Source organism: Tamandua tetradactyla, chromosome 13 (assembly GCF_023851605.1).
Source record: "Tamandua tetradactyla isolate mTamTet1 chromosome 13, mTamTet1.pri, whole genome shotgun sequence".
NCBI classification, from domain to species: Eukaryota; Metazoa; Chordata; class Mammalia; order Pilosa; family Myrmecophagidae; genus Tamandua; species Tamandua tetradactyla.
This window is the reverse complement of record NC_135339.1, coordinates 49779832-49800720: the sequence shown is the minus strand read 5'-3', so window position 1 is coordinate 49800720 and position 20889 is coordinate 49779832. Positions and strand designations below refer to the sequence as shown.

The 20889-nt window shown below is 39.3% G+C and overlaps 1 protein-coding gene and 1 pseudogene across 3 annotated transcripts in view; one reads left to right on the top strand and one right to left on the bottom strand.

Annotated features, from left to right (window-relative positions):
• SLC16A12 (solute carrier family 16 member 12) overlaps positions 1 to 20889 on the top strand; it is an 80149-nt gene that overhangs the window by 41165 nt on the left and 18095 nt on the right. For all 3 annotated transcript variants that reach the window (XM_077125377.1, XM_077125375.1, XM_077125376.1), the window contains one exon: positions 15930 to 16181. In XM_077125377.1, the coding sequence (XP_076981492.1) occupies positions 16072 to 16181 (110 nt within the window). In that variant the 5' untranslated portion in view covers positions 15930 to 16071. The remainder of the gene's footprint in view (positions 1 to 15929; positions 16182 to 20889) is intronic.
• On the bottom strand, positions 6891 to 8817 carry LOC143653395 (sorting nexin-2 pseudogene; annotated as a pseudogene).

Below are 20889 nucleotides of genomic sequence, written 5' to 3'. Positions count from 1 at the left end.
ACAGCTGAGGGGGGGAAATCCTGTATTTATTTATAGAAGGATGTCCTGTCAGAAGAATGTGGATTCTCTCCTTTTTCTTTCTTTTAATCTTTTCCCATGCTGTGTTACCTTACTCTTTACAGCTGCATAATGGTCTTAAGGCTCTCTTGGAGAGAGTAAGTGGCCTTCTTAGAGAAATACTCTTTCAGAGCAGTTTCTGCAACCAGTCTCAGAACACATGTGAATGCTACCATAGAAAGTTTTTGGGTAGTGAATGATGATGGCTCTTCTCTTGCAGTTTATGAAGTTGTATTTGATTTAAGTATATTTTCCCACATCTATCTTTGTATATAAAATTGTAATAATCATAGGATATTGAAATTTGAATCCTTATTCCCTGCTTCGTTCAGGTGCAAGGCAATGGGAGATAAATAAGGGACTGTATATGTGAGAGGGATAAAAAAAAAGTGATGGGTGGGAAACTCATTATAAGAGTTTGGGAGGAGACAAAATGACTCAAAGTTTTCTAGCATATCTAGGTGGAAGATTCTAATAACATTATATAAAAAATAAAGAGTTTCAAGGAGAGAGCAGCAAGTACTTTTTCAGGTACATGAGTTTGAGGTACCTCAAGAGGTTGTTGGAAATTTGCTTTTCTCAATGTTCAAAACTAACATTAAGGTAAAAAGAGGCATCAGACAGTACAAAATGTCCCCTTAAGTACTAACAATACTGATTTTTGGGGAATGAAGTTTAGAACTATCAGCTATATAAGGATGCAATACTTTACAATTGAAAATTATAGACAGATTTTTACCCAGTTGTAGTCACTGGCAGCCCTATACAACCACAGACCTCCTTGCAGGGACATTTGCTAGGAAGAGATGAGAAGGGTGAGTACTCTCTGTTAGAAGGCAGAAACCAAGAGAAGCAAGGAAAGGGAAGGACTTAGCTGAGGGTGTGCAACTATTTCTCCCAAACCCATGAGTCAATGAACTCTTTCTCCTATGGAGAAGTGGGGGAGGTGGGGAAAGGCCGGGAACTTTAAGTCTACTAGAGTTACCTCCACATGGAATCATGGGAAATGAGGCCCGTACTATCCATTATATGGAGTACTGTTCATGGACTTATTCTACAGATAGGGAAATGGAGGCACTGAGAGTTTAAGTAAGCACTCAACGTTGTTAAGTAGCAGAACAGGCTAAATGAGGTCACTCCCTAGGTAAGTGGTATTGTCAAGATTGGGCCAGGCAGGCTAGGACAGGCTCTGGCTTCGTTCAGGTGCAAGGCAATGGGAGATAAATAAGGGAGTGTATATGTGAGAGGGATAAAAAAAAAAGTGATGGGTGGGAAACGCATTATAAGAGTTTGGGAGGAGACAAAATGACTCAAAGTTTTATAGCATATCTAGTTGGAAGATTCTAATAACATTATATATAAAAAAAGTGTTTCAAGGAGAAAACAGCAAGTGCTTTTTCAGGTACGTGAGTTTGAGGTTCCTCAAGAGGTTGTTGGAAATTTGAGTCTGCGATTTGGGAGAAAACTGGGAGCAGAGATGCAGATTTTGGAGTCATCTATTTAAAGATGATAATGGAAATAGGAAATAGCAAAGATGATAATAGGAAATAGCAAAGATGATAATAGGAAATAGCAAAGATGAAAATAGCAAAGATGAAATAGGAAATAGCAAAGATGAAAATAGGAAATAGCAAAGATGATAATGGAAATAGCAGCAAAAGAGATCAGTTTCACAATATAGGGATTTTTTGTTTGTTTGTTTTTTGTATGCTGTATGATGGGGGTCACATTTCATTTAAACAGAAGGGGGGCTTCTAATCTGCAATTCTCAGATCTGTGAGGAGAACACAGTTAGTACAGAGTCTGTGAATCGTGCTTACATGCGCTTATAAAATTTATTTAAACTGTCGTCGTCATGTATTTTCTTAATCAACAGATTAATGTATAACTATTGTCAAAGATGACCACCCACTTGAAAGAATTTTTGTAAAATCATTACTCTTATTTCAAGGAAGAAATTCAGACTTGCAATAAAGAGTACACCACATTCCCAGCCGTGGCAACACCTTGTCCTCTGGGTGACCTGCTGTGGCTCAAGCAGTGAGCAGAGTCTACAGAGCACAAAAATAAACATCTCTAAGGGCCTGTGGAATTTGATGGCCTGTGCAGTGTAGGGCAGACAGTAGGCAGCGTGCCAGGCTCTGGGTGAGCCCTCCAGCAGCCCACATGTGTTTTTAGCCATGCTGCAAAAGCAAGACGAGAGGGCCAGCCTGGCACCGAGATTTTGTTTCCAGGATCAGTCTGGTCTGGGCCCAGGGCCCGGATAAAGCCCTGTGTGCCCACTGAAATGTAATCTCTCAGGGCTCTATCACCCAGACGCTGGGAAAGCCTTAGACTCTGGCTTGGCGGTGGATAAAAAGAACAGAGACAAGATGTACAATTTCTTGCTCCTATCCCCTCACCTTCCTTTTATCCTTTTCACATGTGATTTGAGAAAATGTCTAAAACTAGAGAATGGGGGATGTTTGCTTGCTAAATAATGATTGAGCACCTATTCCCTCCCAGGCATTGTCCTGGCAGAGTCTCTACTACTCTGGAGAAAGAGTAGCAAATGGGGGTGTTCAGAGTCCCAGCTCTTAGGGAACTCACGCGCTGATTGCACACCTGGGCCGCTCCGCCAGCACCTTCTCTTTCAAACTACCAGTTTTCCACCACGCCCTGGAAGGGCTAACTTCCAGACAACAGAAATATTTGTCTCATTGTCCCTCCTGTTTCAATGCCAGGGCAGATAACAGCAATCTCGGTGAGGAAGGGGTTGTGGTATAGACAGGCAGCACTGTTCTTCAATAAAAGGTTCTCTCTGTGGATTAACAAAAAGACTGAAATACATCTTAAATCCTAAGAATCTCCTCTGCAGCTTCTGATATAACACAATCTTTGACACCATAATTCCATACTGTGTAAGAGTGTAAAATTAGAACACAAAGAGTTCTGCAAGCCCACTGAGTTAGGCACAAAAATGGACTCGTCCATCGCACAACTATTGAGCACCAACTTTGGACCAGGCATTGTACTAGACAGTGAGCTACTTGATTATATGTTCTATTTCTATCAAAGACGCACCTTTCCAAACAGAGAAAACAGATTTTACTTTTTCTATTTCTGCTGAAAATGGTAATTGGGGGCACACTCCTGGTTATGAATTGCACTGTCAACAAGTTGTAAAACTCAGAAGTAAGCACTTTTCTGATGTTGCCTAGAATCATTGGCTCTGGGATTAGGGGCTAAAAGAGTTGGAAAGAAATTTGCTGTCTACTCTCTGCTGTTTATGTGAATCACGAGTTGTACATTTTTCTTCCTTTCTGCAGTCCAAATAACATGTAAATCACTCTGCTGTTTGTTCTAGGAGTTATGTAAAGTATTCCTATCCCCAAGGTATCACACAGAATGTTCAAACATTGGTAGCTTCTTCAGCAAAGGCCAATATTTAAAATTAGTGCCCAAAGGTCACTGACAGACATTCCAAAATTTCTGGTTGACATCAGTGATTATTTACTCCCCCCTTACAAGGATCTGTTAGAAGATGAGAGACACCCCCCACCCCCCAAAAAGGCAAACCACTAGTCTTTCTTCACCTAAGAACTTTTTCTTTTTTTTTTTGCATAGTGCATGCATAATATCATTGAGCAACAAGAATAAGTAAATCCATATGCAATAGAAGACTGCCCTAAAACACAGAGACCCCAAGTGGACAAAAACATCTGGGTCCCTGGACCAGAAAATGTGCACACCTGAGAAGAGAGGGAAGGGGTTTCTTTAACTTCGCTCCCATGTTCGGTCCTTTTTCAAGCTTGAATTTGTCAGTAGAAGTCTTTTAGGCTACCAGCTGGAACATTTTACTATATTGCTGTAAAGGAAGTATAGGAAAGTGTCAGAATTCTCTCTGGCAAGACAGCCATTTGGTACACATGGTCCCTCCTGCATTTCCCAGCCATAGGCCAGGGTGCCAAATGGGCTTGGATTCCTGGGCTAGGGTAGAACTCTTGCAAGAGGGGATGATAAATATCAAGCGAGCAGGAGGCAAGTTACCTTTCTCTATAAATATCCACAAGAGGCTCATATTTAACAAATATCTGTCAGGTACTGCCGTAGGTGCAGGGGACATGACATGGAACCTAACAGTTCTGGCAGTGCTCAGAGGCCAGTGGAGCCTCGAGGCCAGTGATTAAGAGTACCTGCATTGAAGTCAAACATGAGTTGAATCTTGGACAGTGGAGGCATCATTACTTTGTCTGTAGAGCTAATGATACCTAATGCAGAGGGTTGTGATGAAGATAAAATGAGATAGCACATGTGATATATGAAATTCAGAACCTGCGGGATTGAGCCCCTCTAATAGAAACTGTTGTACTATTATTATTTTGTGATTTACTCCCTGGCCCAGGAGTTTAAGTGCAGGGCTCTGAGAACTGGTTGGTACCTCTGCAAGAATGATGCTGTGCTCCTGGCAGAGAGTCACCGAGAGAGAAGCTGGTTGTGCTAAATATTCTTCTAGTTGTATTGGCTGATTTTATTGCTTTGTGTCTGAAGATTAGACTTTGCTGATAAAAAGAATACTTTTCACATTTTAGACAAATTGTCATTTAAAAATATATGACTCGGTGCTTTTAATGTATTTCTTAAGACTTGAGGGGTGAGGGCAGGCCATTCATTCATTTAGTAAACCTTGACTGAGGTCTTACTCTGCCCGCATAGTGTGTGTGTGTGTGCGTGCGCACATGCGCATCTGGTTTAGGGGACCCCTCATGAGTCCTCGTGGTAATGGTGGAGTAGATGGTTGGGATGCAGGTCCCTGGTTGTTCCCTGAGTTCTCAGTGGTTTATGTAGAGTTTTTCCTAGTGTTGGTCACTGGACATTCACGTAAAATGAAACTCATCTTGCTGGTCTCTAAGCGTTGGCTTCTGTCTTCATTGTGTACTGTGCTGAAGTTTCTACTGCTGCTAGAACTTATGGTTTGTACTCTCTGTATGGTGGGGGGAATCCCCCACCTCTCTTGCTGCGGTTCTTCTTAAGGTTCCATTATGATTTGCATTTGGTCCAGGATGTTTGCCATGGAATTGCTTTACCCTTCACCATAGCCCTGGCTCTCATCCCTTGGCTATCTTCCATGTCTCCACTGAGACATCTGGTCATGTGTGTGCTACATGGGAGGTGAGGGACAGTCAGCTGGCCCTTTCTCTGGCCTTTTCTCTATCTGAACACATCACAGGGCAAGGGCACCCAGTGGAGCTTCTTCCCATAGTTCCATATGGGACCCATAGCACACACCTCCTGATTGCAGCTTCCCCCTCAACTATGCAAGCTTCCATCTTTTTGCTGTACCACATACCTGCCCCTGCTAAGACTCAAGGGAGTGGGAGAAGTGGTCCCTGAGAAACCTGGACAGCTCATCCTCCTTCCTTTTAGGGAAAAAGCCTTCCCTGTCCTCCTTGGGTAGGCTCCTATTTTCTCTTCTTGTGTGGTGGGAACTTCCTTTATAACACAATCCCCTAATTCTTCCCCTGTGGACATATTATCCTTCCTTACAGCAATAAGCTTCTTGACTTCGCCTTAATGGCCACTGAGAGAAACTGGCTTAACAACAAAGGACAATATATCAGGAGCTATTTAAAAAATAATGTCTATATTATAAGAATTTTTCTCACTTTTTAGGCATTTCTAAAAAAAACTGATTAATTTCATGATTCTTAAGTACTAATAAAGTATTGTCGCCTCCTTCTAAGAATTATTAAATCATAACAGAGTGAACTCAACAAGAGTTTACTGAGAGTGCTTACTCTCTGCCAGGTAACTAATATATTGGGGAAGAGATACTTACTAATTGGCCACCTTGCTTAAGATTATAGACAGCCATAATTCGACTCCTTGGTTTTATAGGTTAGGAAATAGCAGCAGAGAAAAGGTGATTTGCATAAAGTCACACAAAAAAGTAGTGTCACTTGAACCCAGGGGTCCTGATCCCACTTTTGGTATCATCCCACCATACACCCTTTGCGTCTTTTGTGGCTGTAAACCAATTTTCAAAGTAAGGGTACTGTTGATGGCCAAGGCACTAGGAACAGAAGGGATGGAGGAAGGAGAGAACAATGGAAAGGCAATACTGGTGGAAGGGATCACTTCCTAAAACTGGATTGTGGGAAGCATGAATACACTTTACTGGAAGGTTATTGAATGTTAGCAAGAATTTTTTATAAATGTTTGGATTTTCGTAAGTGAGGAAGGTAAAGTGAGGTTGAGAATATATTCCTACTTGACTGTAAGAAGTTATCTTACAGGAACATCATAATACAGAATTTCTTTTGCTTCAGGAATTTTCTGAAGCCAGAATGAGATGCAGGATACAATTATATTTCAGAGGTTAGTGTCAAAATAAAATCAATTAGAGGCTTGTTAGTATAAGAAGAACTGCACGATGGTCAAACACTTCCTTTCCTTTTAAATTTTATGTATATGCTGTTAATAAAAGACTTTTCTGTTATATTTGTCTAATATTAGGTGGGTTACTTATTTACAAGAATGTTTGTGCTGATATTGTTGGAAAACTCTAGGCTGCCCTGGTCTCCAGAAAACTAAGTTAGCCTCATTTATCCTTTGCCTTTCTTCTGAATACATATAACTCTATTAAGTGACCTGTTTTGAAAGAAACTCACATGAATTGCTTTGTGAGCAGCACATTAGCTTATATTAACCGTATGCACTTTTCCCCCTCCCCCCTTCTTTTTTTTCATAAAATATATAGTGGTTTATTTAGATGGTTTTAAATTATTTCATTGTGGAATTCAGCATAACTGGAACAATCATCCAAGATCTTTTTAACAGGAATAATCTTCTTGCTAGGCAATAGCTTTTGCTTCAGGTAGATGCACCCCAGTATTTTATCAGCTGTTGTGTTTGTACGAATGATACTAAGTACCTGATAATAACAGTTTTAAAATTTTTTATTCGCTCTTTCTTAAACCTTCCCACTTCCTTTCGAATTGTTTTAGAAATCTGTTCAAAATCTCTTTCTCCTTGTTGCACTTTGGCCTCCCACTCTCTTATTTCATTTTTAGCTTACTGTGTTTTATCTGGTTTGTTAGCAACCATCATTTTTGCCTCAGTTTCACATTTTTTGAGCAAAGTAATTTGAGTATCTTCCCATTTCTGCCGACACTTCATTCAATGGTCAAACACATCTTTCACTGCAGCAAAAAGTTGTTCTGAAAACATGTAAAAATCAGCAAAAGCTTGTTCTTGATGTAACAGGTCTATCTTCTCCTCAACCTCAGCAAGCTGAGACAAAGCTCTAGATAAAGCAGTGTAATCCTCAGAATTGCCTAACATGGCAGCACTCTTTGCAAAGGCAGCTGTGTTGGCTCAAAGTTCTTTTCTATGACAGACTAAGGCTTCGACACTAGCATGAAGTTTCCTAAGTTGCTGATCCAGAATCTCAAACTGCTGCTGCTTTTCTTCAAACCATGCATCCAGTTATTCATCTTGATTGTCATTTTGTTGTCAGCGTTGGCAGCCTTGTTCACCATCCTCAATATTCCTGCTCCACTCAGAGCCTGTATGTTAACTGCTCTAGGCAGCTCTGAACTTTCCAAGAATTGCCTTAAATCAGGATCTTATAGTCAAGTTGGATGTTTCACAGTTCATTGAAGATATCTTTCAAGAGCTGCTCTCCATTTTTCTGCAAATTCAGTGGATGATGAATCTTCTTTACCACTTTGACCTTGGTCATGCCTGCTATACTCTTTTCTGGAGCTGGTGGCACAGTCTAACCAACATGTAAATATTTGCTTGCTAATTTGTTATGCAAACCGAGAAAGTCACCGAATCTTCTTTTAACTGAAAATTCACTCTTATTGAACATGGAAAGGGAAGTCTTTGTTGTTACCCCATATGTAAGCATTCATGCACCAACTTTCTCTGGATCTGATACACCAATTTCTATATCAAAAACATCTCCATTTGCTTCTTCTTTGATATCGAAGATCACAGGAGCAGATATACTCTTTGATTCAATTCTGGGAGCAATGAATGTAGTAGGGGTGACAGGTAACTGCGGGAGAAGGATCTGAAGATAGTATAGTTTCCATTTCTGGACTGTCCAAAGAAACTTCTTCCATGGCTTCTGCAAAAAGATCTTCTCTGTCATCATCTAGCATAACTTCTGTGGGTTTTCGACCGTTGGAGTTTGTACTCATATCTTCTGCAAGAAGACAAGCTGGTTCTGGAGATGATGGACTTGACTCAAGGGTGGAAACAGTGCTGGTGAACAGGTCCTCTCTGTCCTTCAGCTCCTCAAAGTCGGTGGGCTTCCCCTCTCAGCTGCCATCTTCACTTGCCCACTCCCCCACTTCTTTTTGCCACGGTACCTCATGTGAATGGGGGCTGAAGCTTTAACTGTGCTTGGAGGTCTTGTTGACAGAAATGCCCATTAACTGTGAAATCCAAAGGGCAGGTAGATAAGGCTGTCCAAAATATGCCAAAGCTACTTGTCTCCATTTGCTTTCAGATGCAGTGTGGTCAGAAGAATTCCTCCACCTCTCTGAGCTTCTGTTCATCTTTGTAAACAGGGAAGGGAAAGAAATAATACTTATCTCTAAAGGTTGTGGGGATTAAGTGCAATTAAATTCAAGAGGAATTACTAATAATATTGTATACAAATGCTTTCAGAGAAGTCGGTTCTCCTACACTGGAATCCTTTGAGGATGTTCCTTGTTCTGTGGCTTTTACCCAGGTTGACTCTCTCACTTCAAACAGACCTTGGTTCATGATACCGTCTGTGCTGGTTTGAAAGGATATGTGTCCCCTAGAAAAGCCATGTTTTAATCTACATCCCATTTTGTAAAGGCAGAATAATCCCTATTCAATACTGTTTATTTGAATTTGTAATTAGATCATCTCCCTGGAGATGTAACCCAATCAAGAGTGGTTGTTAAACTGGATTGGGGAAATGTGTCTCCACCCACTTGGGTGGGTCCTGATTCATTCTGGAGTCCTATAAAAGAGGAAACATTTTGGAGAAAGAAAGAGATTTGGACAGAGCAGAGAATGCTGCAGCACCACGAAGCAGAGAGTCCATGAGCCAGCCACCTTTGGAGATGAAGAAGGAAAATGCCTTCCGGGGAGCTTCATGAAACCAGAAGCCAGGAGAGAAAGCTAGCAGATGACACCACATTCACCACATGCCTTTCCAGCTGAGAGAGAAATGCTGACCCTGTTTGCCATGTGCCTACTCACTTGAGAGAGAAACCCTGAACTTCATCAGCCTTCTTGAACCAAGGTATCTTTCCCTGGATACCTTAGATTGGACATTCTATAGATTTGTTTTAATTGGGACATTTTCTCAGCCTTAGAACTGTAAACTAGCAACTTATTAAATTCCCCTTTTTAAAAGCCATTCTGTTTATAAGGCATTCTGGTATATTGCATTCTGGCAGCTAGCAAACTAGAACACTGTCACCACAGGAATACTCGAATTATTACTGAAATCCTGTTTTGCCCGATTTACGCAATTATGTCTTTTGAGAGATCCACACAATTCAATTCTTAATTTAGAAAATGTGAGAATGCCAAAAAGAGGGTGCTCAACTAGAACAAATGAAAAGGAAAACATCTGGGTAGAGCAGGAGCAATACAAAAAGTAATGATGCTTAATATTTTTGTAAAGAAACAAAACATTTTCTTTTGGCAGGCAGGGGCTTGTTGCCTGTGGTGTGTTCTCTACTGAATAATCACCTAATTTCCAATATGCAGTTTCAATAAATGATAGGGTCATTTTTTAGACTTGAGAAATCAAATAACAGAGATTTCTGTGCCCATATATGTGTTGTAGAATAGATCTGAAATACTGATTTAAGAAAATAAAATTTTGAAGAATCATAATTTAAATATATCAGCCCAACTATATCTTTTTGCACAGTCTTTCCACTGTTTGTGACAGTTGCAAGTTTATAATTTTTACATAGCTTCCCTCACAAGGTACCTACAATTTTAGAATCTATTTTTTTACATCAACATTGTATCACAACAATTTATCCATATTACAATATCGTCTTCTTGTTTATAAATTTAAAGGATTGCATACTACATTTAGTTAATGTATCATAATTCTCTAAACAACCCACCCCCCACCAGTTGTTGAACATTAGATTATTCATAATGCAGCTATTAATTTTGTCCATAGTCATTGGCTTCTCTGAGTTTATTTCTTCAGGATAACTTCCCAGAAATGGGATTACTGCTCAAAGAATATGAATAACTTTCTAATCCTTGATTCATCATATTGTATTGCTTTCCCAAAGGGCTGGACCACAGCACTGCCTCTTTTAACTTTTTTTTAACAGCATGAGGCAGCACTAGCTCCGGATGGTCCTTAAATTGAAGGTTAATGAGTAGGTGGGTTTAGAGGTTTAAACTGGGAAACAGCTTAACCTTGGGGGTTATTTAAATGGAAAAACCTAGGAAGGGAATAGGACTATTACAAGGCAGAGGTTTCTGAGTTCCTTTTTTTCACTTGCACAATCGGTTCTCTCATTCCATGACACCCGGGATGTGGGGCGGGGGCGGGGGTGGGGAGGAGAGAAACAGAGAGAGAGAGCGAGAGAGAATGAATGAGACTGAGAATGAGAATACCATGAATGTGACTTACATGGGACCGCTCGTACGCTTTGATGTACTGGTAACATGGTAGAGGCAGAAGTTAAATCTTATTGCCTCCATGAACCTGGCAGGTGATTTGTCCGTGAGAGAGACAGTCCAGGGCTAGGACAATACAGAGTGTGAGGGGCAGGGTGAAGTGGGAGTGCAGGCCTTATCCAAAAGGGGGTGCTGCTACTTGGCTCCAGGGGAAGGCTGCCACGGGGAAAGTGGTCCAACATTAGAAGTTTCCATTTCTCAAGCTCTTCTGATATTTACATGTGGTACCTAATTTAAACATTTAAAAGATACTGTGGGCCTAAATAAAATATTCTGGAGTTTGATTTTGCTCATTGCCAGTTTGTGAATATTCTCATTTGACGCTCACCAAAATACTACGAAGTAGCCAGGGAAGGTGTATTTTTGCATACAAACAAGGAAACTGAGGCTCAGAAATTATTGCTCATGAGTTTACTGATTACCCATCCTACTAGAATGGAAGCTCCATGAGGCTGGAGCCACTGTCATCTTCTTCCTTGCGCTAAGCCCAGCTCCTAGAATAATTTCTGGTGTAGTTTAGGCAATCAATAAATATTTACTGAATGAATAAATGATGAATAAATGAAATGAAGTTAAGCCACGTGGCAAATAATATCTACATTTTTCTACGAGGTACTTCTCATATTTGATTTCGTTTTAATACGTACAACATTCTGTGAGAATATTATTACCCCCACTTTATAGATGAGTAAACGGTGGCTCAGGTAGGTTGAAGTAAGTTGCCTGAGTTCATGTAACTCATAAAATGGAGAATCAGGACCAGAACCCAGATATAGCCATTACTATTATTATTTACTATGCTATACTGCCACTCTGCCACCATAGTCATAAATGTTGATATCTCCCATCCCTTCTTGCCAGATATTGGCAACTTATTTTGCAGATCAGCACATTATATCTCTCTAGAACAGGGGTCTAAACATTTTCTTCATAAAAGACTAGATAGTGAATATTTTCGGCTTTGTGGACCATTCCTTCTCTGTCACAAACACTCAGTTGTCATTGTGGCCTACAACAGCCATAGGTAAAAATGTAAAGAAATGGGTGTGGTTTTGTGTCAGTAAAATTTTATTTACAAAAGGGATTGACTTTTGCTTGAAGGCAACAGTTTGCTTAACTCTGCCCTAGAAAACAGACAAATTAAGCACCTTATTAAAAAAGTAAAAAGCTGGTTAAGTTGCTACCTCATGCTATGGGTGTTTAAAACTTTTCCTAGTTTTTTGGTTTTATTTAATTTTTCACAGACACCCTGTATATACCTTAAATTACTCTGAGACATGGTGTACTAATACATGCTCAACAACTGGTTTGGGGGGATGGGGTGAGAGGGGGTAAGATATAAAAGAGCTCTGGTGTGTATTGCCTATTTTTGATTTCTGTGGTATAAATAATCCCACCATGGCTGATTTCAGGCCGCCAATAATATTTCAACAAACGCAGTCTGGGAACAAGATACAGTGGAAACTGACTCCTGATTATCGTTTCTGAGGGTATATATCAGTTTGGATTCTTTTGGCAGAAGTACCAGAAATGTCAACCAGTTCAAACAATAAGCAAAATGTTACCTGAGAAGCTAGGTAGGGTGGCTTGAGAATTGCCTAATTTAGCAGCTCAGTGACATCATTAAAGACCCAGGTTCTTTTCATTTTTCTTTTTGCTGTCTTTGGCTTATTGACTTTGTCCTCCAGCTAGCTTCCTTCACAGTTAAAAGAGGCTGCCCAGGTTCTGGATATCACGCCAGATCCAAAATGGCTACAGGAAGAAAATGGGCTTGTTTCTTCTCTGTGTCTTTTAAGAACGTGGGAACCTTCCAAGAGGATGTCCCCTCACAGCATTTTGGCTGGAATTATTTCACATGACCATGTCTAATCACTCATTGACAAGGGAAAGAGAGACCAATCAAAACTCACTCCCTGAGACAATGTATTGGCCCAGCCTTCTGGGAAGTCTATGGCCTCTGGAAAGAGAGCAGATGGAGTAGATACCTGAAAAAAATCAAACTTGTACAAAAGAGGTAGGGTAGCTTACAGATTTTGGGAAACTAGCTCTGTCTGCTATGTTTTGTAGTATATGTGATAGCAAAAATAAAATCATGGTAGTTTTTTTTTTAAATACGAGATTTCTTTGAGTGCTTAATTTTGGGGAAGAAAGTAGTTGACTATGAAACATATTTACCCATGACACAACTCAGGTTTTGGAGGTACTGATCCTGAAGCTCTAGAGTGTCAGGGACTCCTTTGGAAGGTTGCTTTTCAAGTCAGAGATAATTCTGATACTGATCCAATCAGTGATTTATAAGCACATTCCAGGGAAATAACAATGGTGCCATTTTAATAGCTTCATTTATAGCTGCATTAGGCTGTAATTCATGCTATTTTATTTTTGTGCCATCAGTAAGAATTATGTAGTATATGAATTAAGAGAGATGTATAAATATTTATATCTAGGAATAAGGAAATGTAGTAGAAGCATCATAGGATAGAGGTTAAGAAAAGTGGGCTTAAAATCAGACCAGGGTTCAAATCCATTAATGCTTAGTAACTGTTAATAATAATTGGTCAAATTACTCAAGCTCCCTAGCCTGAGGATCCTTATTTTAGAATAGTGATAACAATATTATTAGCTTCTATGTTTATTATAAGGGTTAAATGAGATATGTCTATAAAGCTGCTTAAGAGTAGCTTGGCTTATGGTAAATACTCTGAAAATGGTAGCAGTATATTGCTATTTTCATTTAGCCCCAAACCCAGTTTTGCGGTTATAATTTAGATTTTCCCTAAATCACTAGAGTTTAGTATTTTTACCAATATGCTCTTCTAATACTTTTGATGGATTTATATTTTTCCACTGTCCACTGGATCTCCTTTGTGATGAGTCTCCCTACATTCAGGAGATGAAGAGGGAAGCCCAAGGCTTGAAAGGGAGCAAACCTCAGTGGCTTACATAGCACTCACTCTCGTTGCCTTGGCCTCTCTAACTTTGCTCTCTCATGTTTTTCTGGACTAGCAGGCTATCAATTCATCCCAATAGCTTCAAAGATGCACACCTGGAGGATTCTATCGTGAGTCATTTTCTTGAGAAAGTTATGGACTTAAAGCAAATTTTATTTTTCATTAAATAGTTTGGTTTGCCTATAGTTGACCAGGTGACACACAGCCCCTGTTCACCAACCAAACACAGCATAAATAGTACACTGTCGTATTTGAAAACTGAGGCGATGCTTCATTCAATTAGCACTACTGAAGATTTCTTCTGGTGATCATAATAAAATTGTATCAACAACTTGGTGATTTGCTTAATCCAGTGGAAAAACTCTTGTCTTGCTTCTTAAAAGGTCCAACCTAGGGCGGGCCACAGTGGCTCAGCAGACAAGTTCTCACCTGCCAAGCCAGAGCGGAGACCCGGGTTTGATTCCCAGTGCCTGCCCATGCAAACAAACAAACAAAAAATTCCACCCGAACTGTAATTAAGAAGACTGTTAAATGTGTTGAAGACTATGTTAAGAAACATCTTATCTCCCAACTTGTGCAGGACTTGAATTGAGTTGGGTCTTGTGCTCAGGGTCTTAGGGGCTTCAATCATAGAGTCAGCCAGGGCGAGTTCTCAACTGGAGGCTCAACTAGGGAAAAATCTGCCAACTTGGGATTTTGGCATAATTTGTTTCCCTGAGATTGTAAGACTGAGAGCTTCTCCTCCTCCTCCTCCTCACTCTTCCTCCTCCTCCTCCTCTTCCTTCTCCTTTTCCCTTCTACTGTGGGTCTTGTTCTTAACTTTCTAGAGGCTGCCCGCAATTCCCTGTGAGTGGTCCTCTCCATACGTAGTTCACAGTCTGACTTCTTGAAGGTCATCAAGAGGATGTCTCATAGCAAGACTGATAAAATGCAATGTAATCACAGGACTGATATCCCATCACCTCTGCCATGCTCTGTTAGACGCAAGTCACAGGCCTGCCCACACTCAAGGGGAGAGATTAAACCAAAGCGTGAACAAGCGGTGGAGATCATGGGGAGGGCACCTTAGTCTGTCCATCACCAGGAGTTTGGTGTGTTTAGCTCACCACTGAATTCCTAGTGCCCTGAAACAGTGCACAACATATATGAGGCACTCAATAAGTATTTGTAAGTTGAATAAATTAATGTTGCAGATATTACTTCTTTAAACCATGTATTGCTAATATTTTTCCCTGTCTGTGCTTTACTTTTGGTTTTTATGTACTACATATTATAATATACAGAAATATCAGATTTAATTTAGACAAATCAACAAATACCTTTTTCTTAGGTTTGTTCCACTACTTTACATCTTTGGGAATTCTCCTTCCAGCAATTGGATAAATATTTGTCTATACTATCACCTAGATTTTTTACTTTTTAAAAAAATATTTAATTCTGATCTATCTAGAAGGTCAAGAATTAACATATGATGTATTGACTAATCCTTTTTTTCTGTCTGCACTGATCCTTTTTGCCTTATTTTGATTATATTGAATTATTATATATTAGCTTCTGGGCGTTTGGTTCTATTTTATTTGTTATCTTCTAGCTTCAGTTGCATACCTTTAAAATTATTGCATTCCCAGTCAGAAATTCCTCCAAAGAAGTTACTTTTAGACTCATTCAGTGTAAGAATTAGGATATGATTTAAACTATTGTAGCAGAGGCTCAGATAAAAATGGAATTTTATTTATTTTTCATGTAATAGTGTGGAGGTGTTATAGCATGGAGCTGGAGGGGCAGCTCTTCTTCAAAGAGTTATTTGGTGACTCAGGCTCCTTTTACCTTGCAGCTCTGCCAGCCCCCTAGAGCGACGTCCTGGTCTATATGGTGGATGCTAGCTCATCTCCGTATCCATGTTCCAATCCGTGGGAAGGGGGGTGGTGGAAGTCCTGGGAGAGTGCCTTTGCCTTTTGCTCACATCATTTTAGTCTAGACTAAACCGTGTTACAAAATCTAACTTCAAGGGAAATTAGGGAAAATGACACCACCAAGTTTTTGCTAAATCTTGAGTGGTTCTCTTATTAAAGAGAAGGAGAATGGTTACTGAGGGAACAGTTTTTATCCCCAGTCCTGTGTTTGTAATTATGAATAATCATCTTATACAGGAAATTATTAATCATTTTTCCCAAGTGAAAATAAGCCTTTTGGATATGGTGATGAAATACAAATATGTCCCGATTTTTGTTTTAGATGGCCAGTAACTCATGGGCCAGGTAGTATTCTATGCCGAACTTGAAAGCCAACAGGACGTCATTGGGCAGCAAACTCTTTCCCAGATCATAACTTGGTGGTTGGAGTGACTTGGAAAAGAAGGAAAAAGTAATTCGAAACAATGGCAAGAGTGAATAGAGCTCGGTATACCTCCCCTCCAGATGGAGGCTGGGGCTGGATGATCGTGGCTGCCTGTTTCCTCGTCACCATTTGCACCCGAGCAGTCACAAGGTAGGTGGCATTTTCTTCTTGATTTATTTATATGGCCTTATTTTTTTTCTTTAAAGACTGCTTTGTTCGATTTCTGCACTCACTGTTGTGAAAATATAACTGTATATATGTATGTTGAGTATGTGTGTGCGTGTATATTTCCCTTGACAGCTCAGTTATCTTCTTTGCAAGGAATGTGATTTTCCGACATTCAAAATGCCTTGGTAGTAGTCCTTTCTATAATTTCTAATACTTAAACTGGGAGTGTTAGGACATATTTAGACCAAATAAAATGGCTATTCCAGCTATTTATTTTCATAAGCAGTAGCTCCAGAAGATGTGGAAGTATATTATGCAGATTTCCTTTATCTACCATCTTCTACCTATAATTAATATGAAATATTAAAAACCCATCATATATGGAATAATATAGGAAGTGTCCTGATTTGCTTATCAGAGGAGAGAATGTTTCCATGGTATTTTTATAATGAAACCACTTCTCCAGAAGTTTCTGAGACTTGCTAGATGTGCAACCGGAGAAGGTGAGTTAGCATAAACTGACATGCCTGGATCCAGGAACTGGTGAGATGATTTCTGCAAGTGTATTTATCCAGAATTTTCACACCTATGATCTTTTCATTGAAGTTTTATGGTAGACACATGGAGCTTATTGAATGTATGATTCAAAACTCATAAATTAAAAAAAACATAGACACACTGACAGCAAGAGATTATAGTGGTATAACATGTAGCTTTGAGTCCAAGGATGAGGAAAAAGAGTTGTAGGTGACCAGGGTGCCATCATAAGGTTTATAGTGGATTTGTGAATATATCACATGGAGTTAATCTTAACACAGGATTAGGGTCTATATTCATCCCAGAAGGGAAAAACGTGGAAGGTCAAAATAATTCTGAAAAACCCCTTGTCTGACCAGGTACTGAGCACTTGGAAGTTCAAAAACCTGGTATTTAAATTCTTGTGTTTCATTTTGCATTGGCTGTGTTGGTTGAGACTCAGCTCCAGGTTGAAGGAGAGCAGTTGGATGGCAGAAGCATCAGTACAGGGTTTCTCTCTTTCTCACTTGCTCTCTTTTCCCTCCCTCTCTTTATTTTTCTCTTCTCCAAGGGCATAGTGTTGGATATGCCTAAATTAAATGTGTATACAATGAGACTCACTCTTCATGTATTTGGAATATATTCTTGAAACTTGCATTGTGCTAGCTCTTTCCTCTACTGTGCTCTCATTCAAATAGAACTCTTTACTGTTCTTCAGCAACCCACCCTTGGCAGTACATGAAAGTAATTTTCACTAATTATTTTATCACATCATTGATGAAGACATTGCTATTCCCCCAATAAGAAAGATATAATGCAGGAAAGAATCAGGTTGGTTGTTTTTGCTACAAGAAGGGTTAATTGATTTTGACAAACTATAGATATTTTTTAAATAATGTGATTGATGTTGCGTCTGTTTTTCTCCCATGTGTATTTTGGGTCTTGTGATTTATGTGTGAGGAGGTGGTGGAGTTAAAAGGAATTTCTTTCCTCTTGGTTCTCAGGTGTGAACCCATGAGGGGAAAGTTCTGGAAGTTCTGGAATGGGCTCAGTCTTAATAAGGAGGGTTGCTGCTGATATCTTCTGGGTAATAGGGTCTTCATATTGAAGTTGCACTCTTATAGGGTTGTCCATAGTACATCTGGTTGAGAAAATAAGATGCTTCCCCCAATTACATTGTTTCATATGAGCCTTGTGATTTGGGCAGAATAGATGTATTTACTCTCATATTATAGATTAGGACACTGCTGTTCAGCAAGTTTGACTGACTTACATTTAAATGGCTAGTAGAATAAAGCTAGACTGGAGTCCTAGCTTTTTGTTTTATTTATCTTGTTTATTTGCCACTGCATACATTCACAATCCACTGACTCTTGACATACACATACAGATAAACCACAATGGCTTTTTCTAACACATAACTAAATAGTTTCCTTATTCTGCTATTTCTTATACAGACACCACACTTCTGCATGTTCCTCCATACACTCTATGCGATATTGAATTTATTCACACCTGCATACTCACATATGTATCCCTATTAGGACCTTTTCATTGTGGGAAGTGACTTTTGGGGGCTTTTCTTCAATCTCCACTTTTGGTTCTGTTATAAAGAGAGAGAGAGAAGGTTAGAGGTAATGCTGAAGCCAATCCCTTGTCTCCTACAAAACTATGCAGTTTATCCTCTAGAATTACCCCAGTAATATAAGACATTTTTCTGTTTTTAAAATGCCTTGGTCATGGAAAGCATTGTTTTAAAGTGGGTTACCCCCTCATATCAATGAGGCTCTCATGTCAGTGAGGAGAAGATGTGGTGCCAGGGGATCAACTGTCTCCAAATTCCTTTCATAGGGAAATTGCCCTCTCTATCCTGTTGGCAACTGGCCATGGTTGATGTTACCTCCAATTCATGTACCAACAAATGCACATCAAGGCTGGGAGAGATTGTGTGTCATGATTCTTTGAAAGTTGTTCTCTGGAGCTATGACACTAACTTGGGGTAAATATCCATAGAAAATTGGTGATCTACCTAAGGGATACACATTTTTTGATAATTTTAACATTCCTCAGCATCTTAAATGGTTTGTCTTGTTTGGCAGGATATTGAATCTCAATTTTCTCAATAACAGTGGGATGACCAATGGAGCCCATGGCTGCTATCAAGGGCCGAAAGTCTTGCATCTTGTTTTAGGTTGTACCTTTACATTTTCAACTTCAATTTGAATTGAAGTCAAGTCCACCAATATGTACCTGGTATTTTTTTAGGACAAGGCTCTGAGCTAGGTGCTTCCAAAGATAGAGTATGGTAGGCTCAGGCCTAAGTAACTGTGAAAAACAAATTAAAAGGTACTAAATTTATGTTAGGTAAAAACAGAGTGTAAAATAATACAGATGAGGGAGGGATTAATTCTGGTCAGGGAGTTCAGGGCAGGCTTTCTTAAGAAGTTGTCCCTTGAATGGAGAATCAAGGAATGGGAAGGATTTGGCCAGGTAGAAATGAAAGAGAAAGATGTTTCCAACTGCCCTGTGTTTCATCTTTTGCTTGTTTTGTGGTCCTGGTAGGCAATCTTTGTTTCAGAACTGGCAAGGGTTTAGCTGATAGCCAGAAAAGATATTTGTGTCTGGGAGCAAAGGCCTGTTATCAGAGATAACTGGGAGATACTAAGAGGAGGTTATTTGAGCAGAATAAACTCAGAGGAGAGAAGTGTTAAGATGCAGCCAGCATCAGAATATAAATGTCATGAACCAGGAAACAGCCAAGAGAACTGGAGATGGGAACAAGAAAACAGATGCTAGGGTGATTTGCTCATTTCAGATAATCAGTGTCTATTGGAAAATTACTTATTTGTTCTATTTTATTTAAAAATAGAATTAAACAAAATCATACGTTCATATGGTAAAAATTCAAACAATACAGAAAGATACAAAATAAAAAGTTGTTTTTTTCTTAATTTCCTGAATCCCAGTTTCACTGCCTAAATTTAACCTTGTTAAATTTCTTGAATTCTGTCCAGAAATTAAAAAAAATTATATCCAAATATAAATGCATATTTTTTATTTACAGCAATGGGACCAGATTATGCACACTGTTAAGAACATTTTTTTCTCCCACTTAATAGCGCTTAGAAATCCTTCCATATCAGCACAATTGTCTCTATTCCTTTGGAAAAATAGTGGCTTAGAATCCCACTATATGGAGGTATCTATAATTTATTAACACATTTATATTGATGGATACTTATATTATTTCCTGGATTTTGCCGTTACAAACCATTCTACAGTTATGATCAAGCCATGTTAATATTATATATTTCAGGCCATTTAAAATTTGTATGGCCTGAAATTTGTATCATGTGTTTTGGTTTCCCCGGCTGCTTAAATTAGATACCATGAAAGGGGTTGGTTTAAACAAAAGAAACTTATTAGTTTACAGTTTGAGTCTATGAAAATATCCAAATCAAGGCCTCATCGAGACAATGCTTTCTTCCTTGAAGACCAGCTGCCGGTGATCCTTGACACATGGCAAGGCACATGACAGTGTCTGTTGATCCTTCCAGGTTTCTTTAATTTCAGCTTCTTGCTTCCAAAGCTTTCTCTCTTTCTCTCTCTCTGTAGTCATTCCACTTATCCAGTAAGAGGATAAGACCCATTCTTAATGAGGGGGGTCACACCTTAACTGAAGTAGCCTCATCAAAAGGCCCTACTTACAATGGGTCCACATACAGAGGAATGGATTAACTTTAAGAACATGTGTTTCTGGGATACATACAGCTCCAAACCACCATGCCTTGTAACTGGTAATACTGCCTTCCACACAGAATTCACACAAAGCTTAAAGTTGAACAGGCTATTAAAGCAGTCATTATTACTTACTTACTCCCTCTGTTCTTTAATGTGTACTGAGCACTTATTTTTTCTTTGAGACATCTTCTCAAACACATATCTATGTTAAGAATCATATTTCATTGTCTAATTACTCTTTTAGTAAACTGACTGCTTGAGTTGGAGTTGATATCTGAAAAGCAACGTCTGTTTAAGTGTCTAATGACAACCTTTATCTCTGAGACCTACATTTCTTTAAGTCTTTTGGGTCAAAGTTAACTTAGTTGTAATGCATGTGTGAAGCCCTATGGAATATGAGCTCTTTTGACAATAGCTAAATTCCTGTACATGC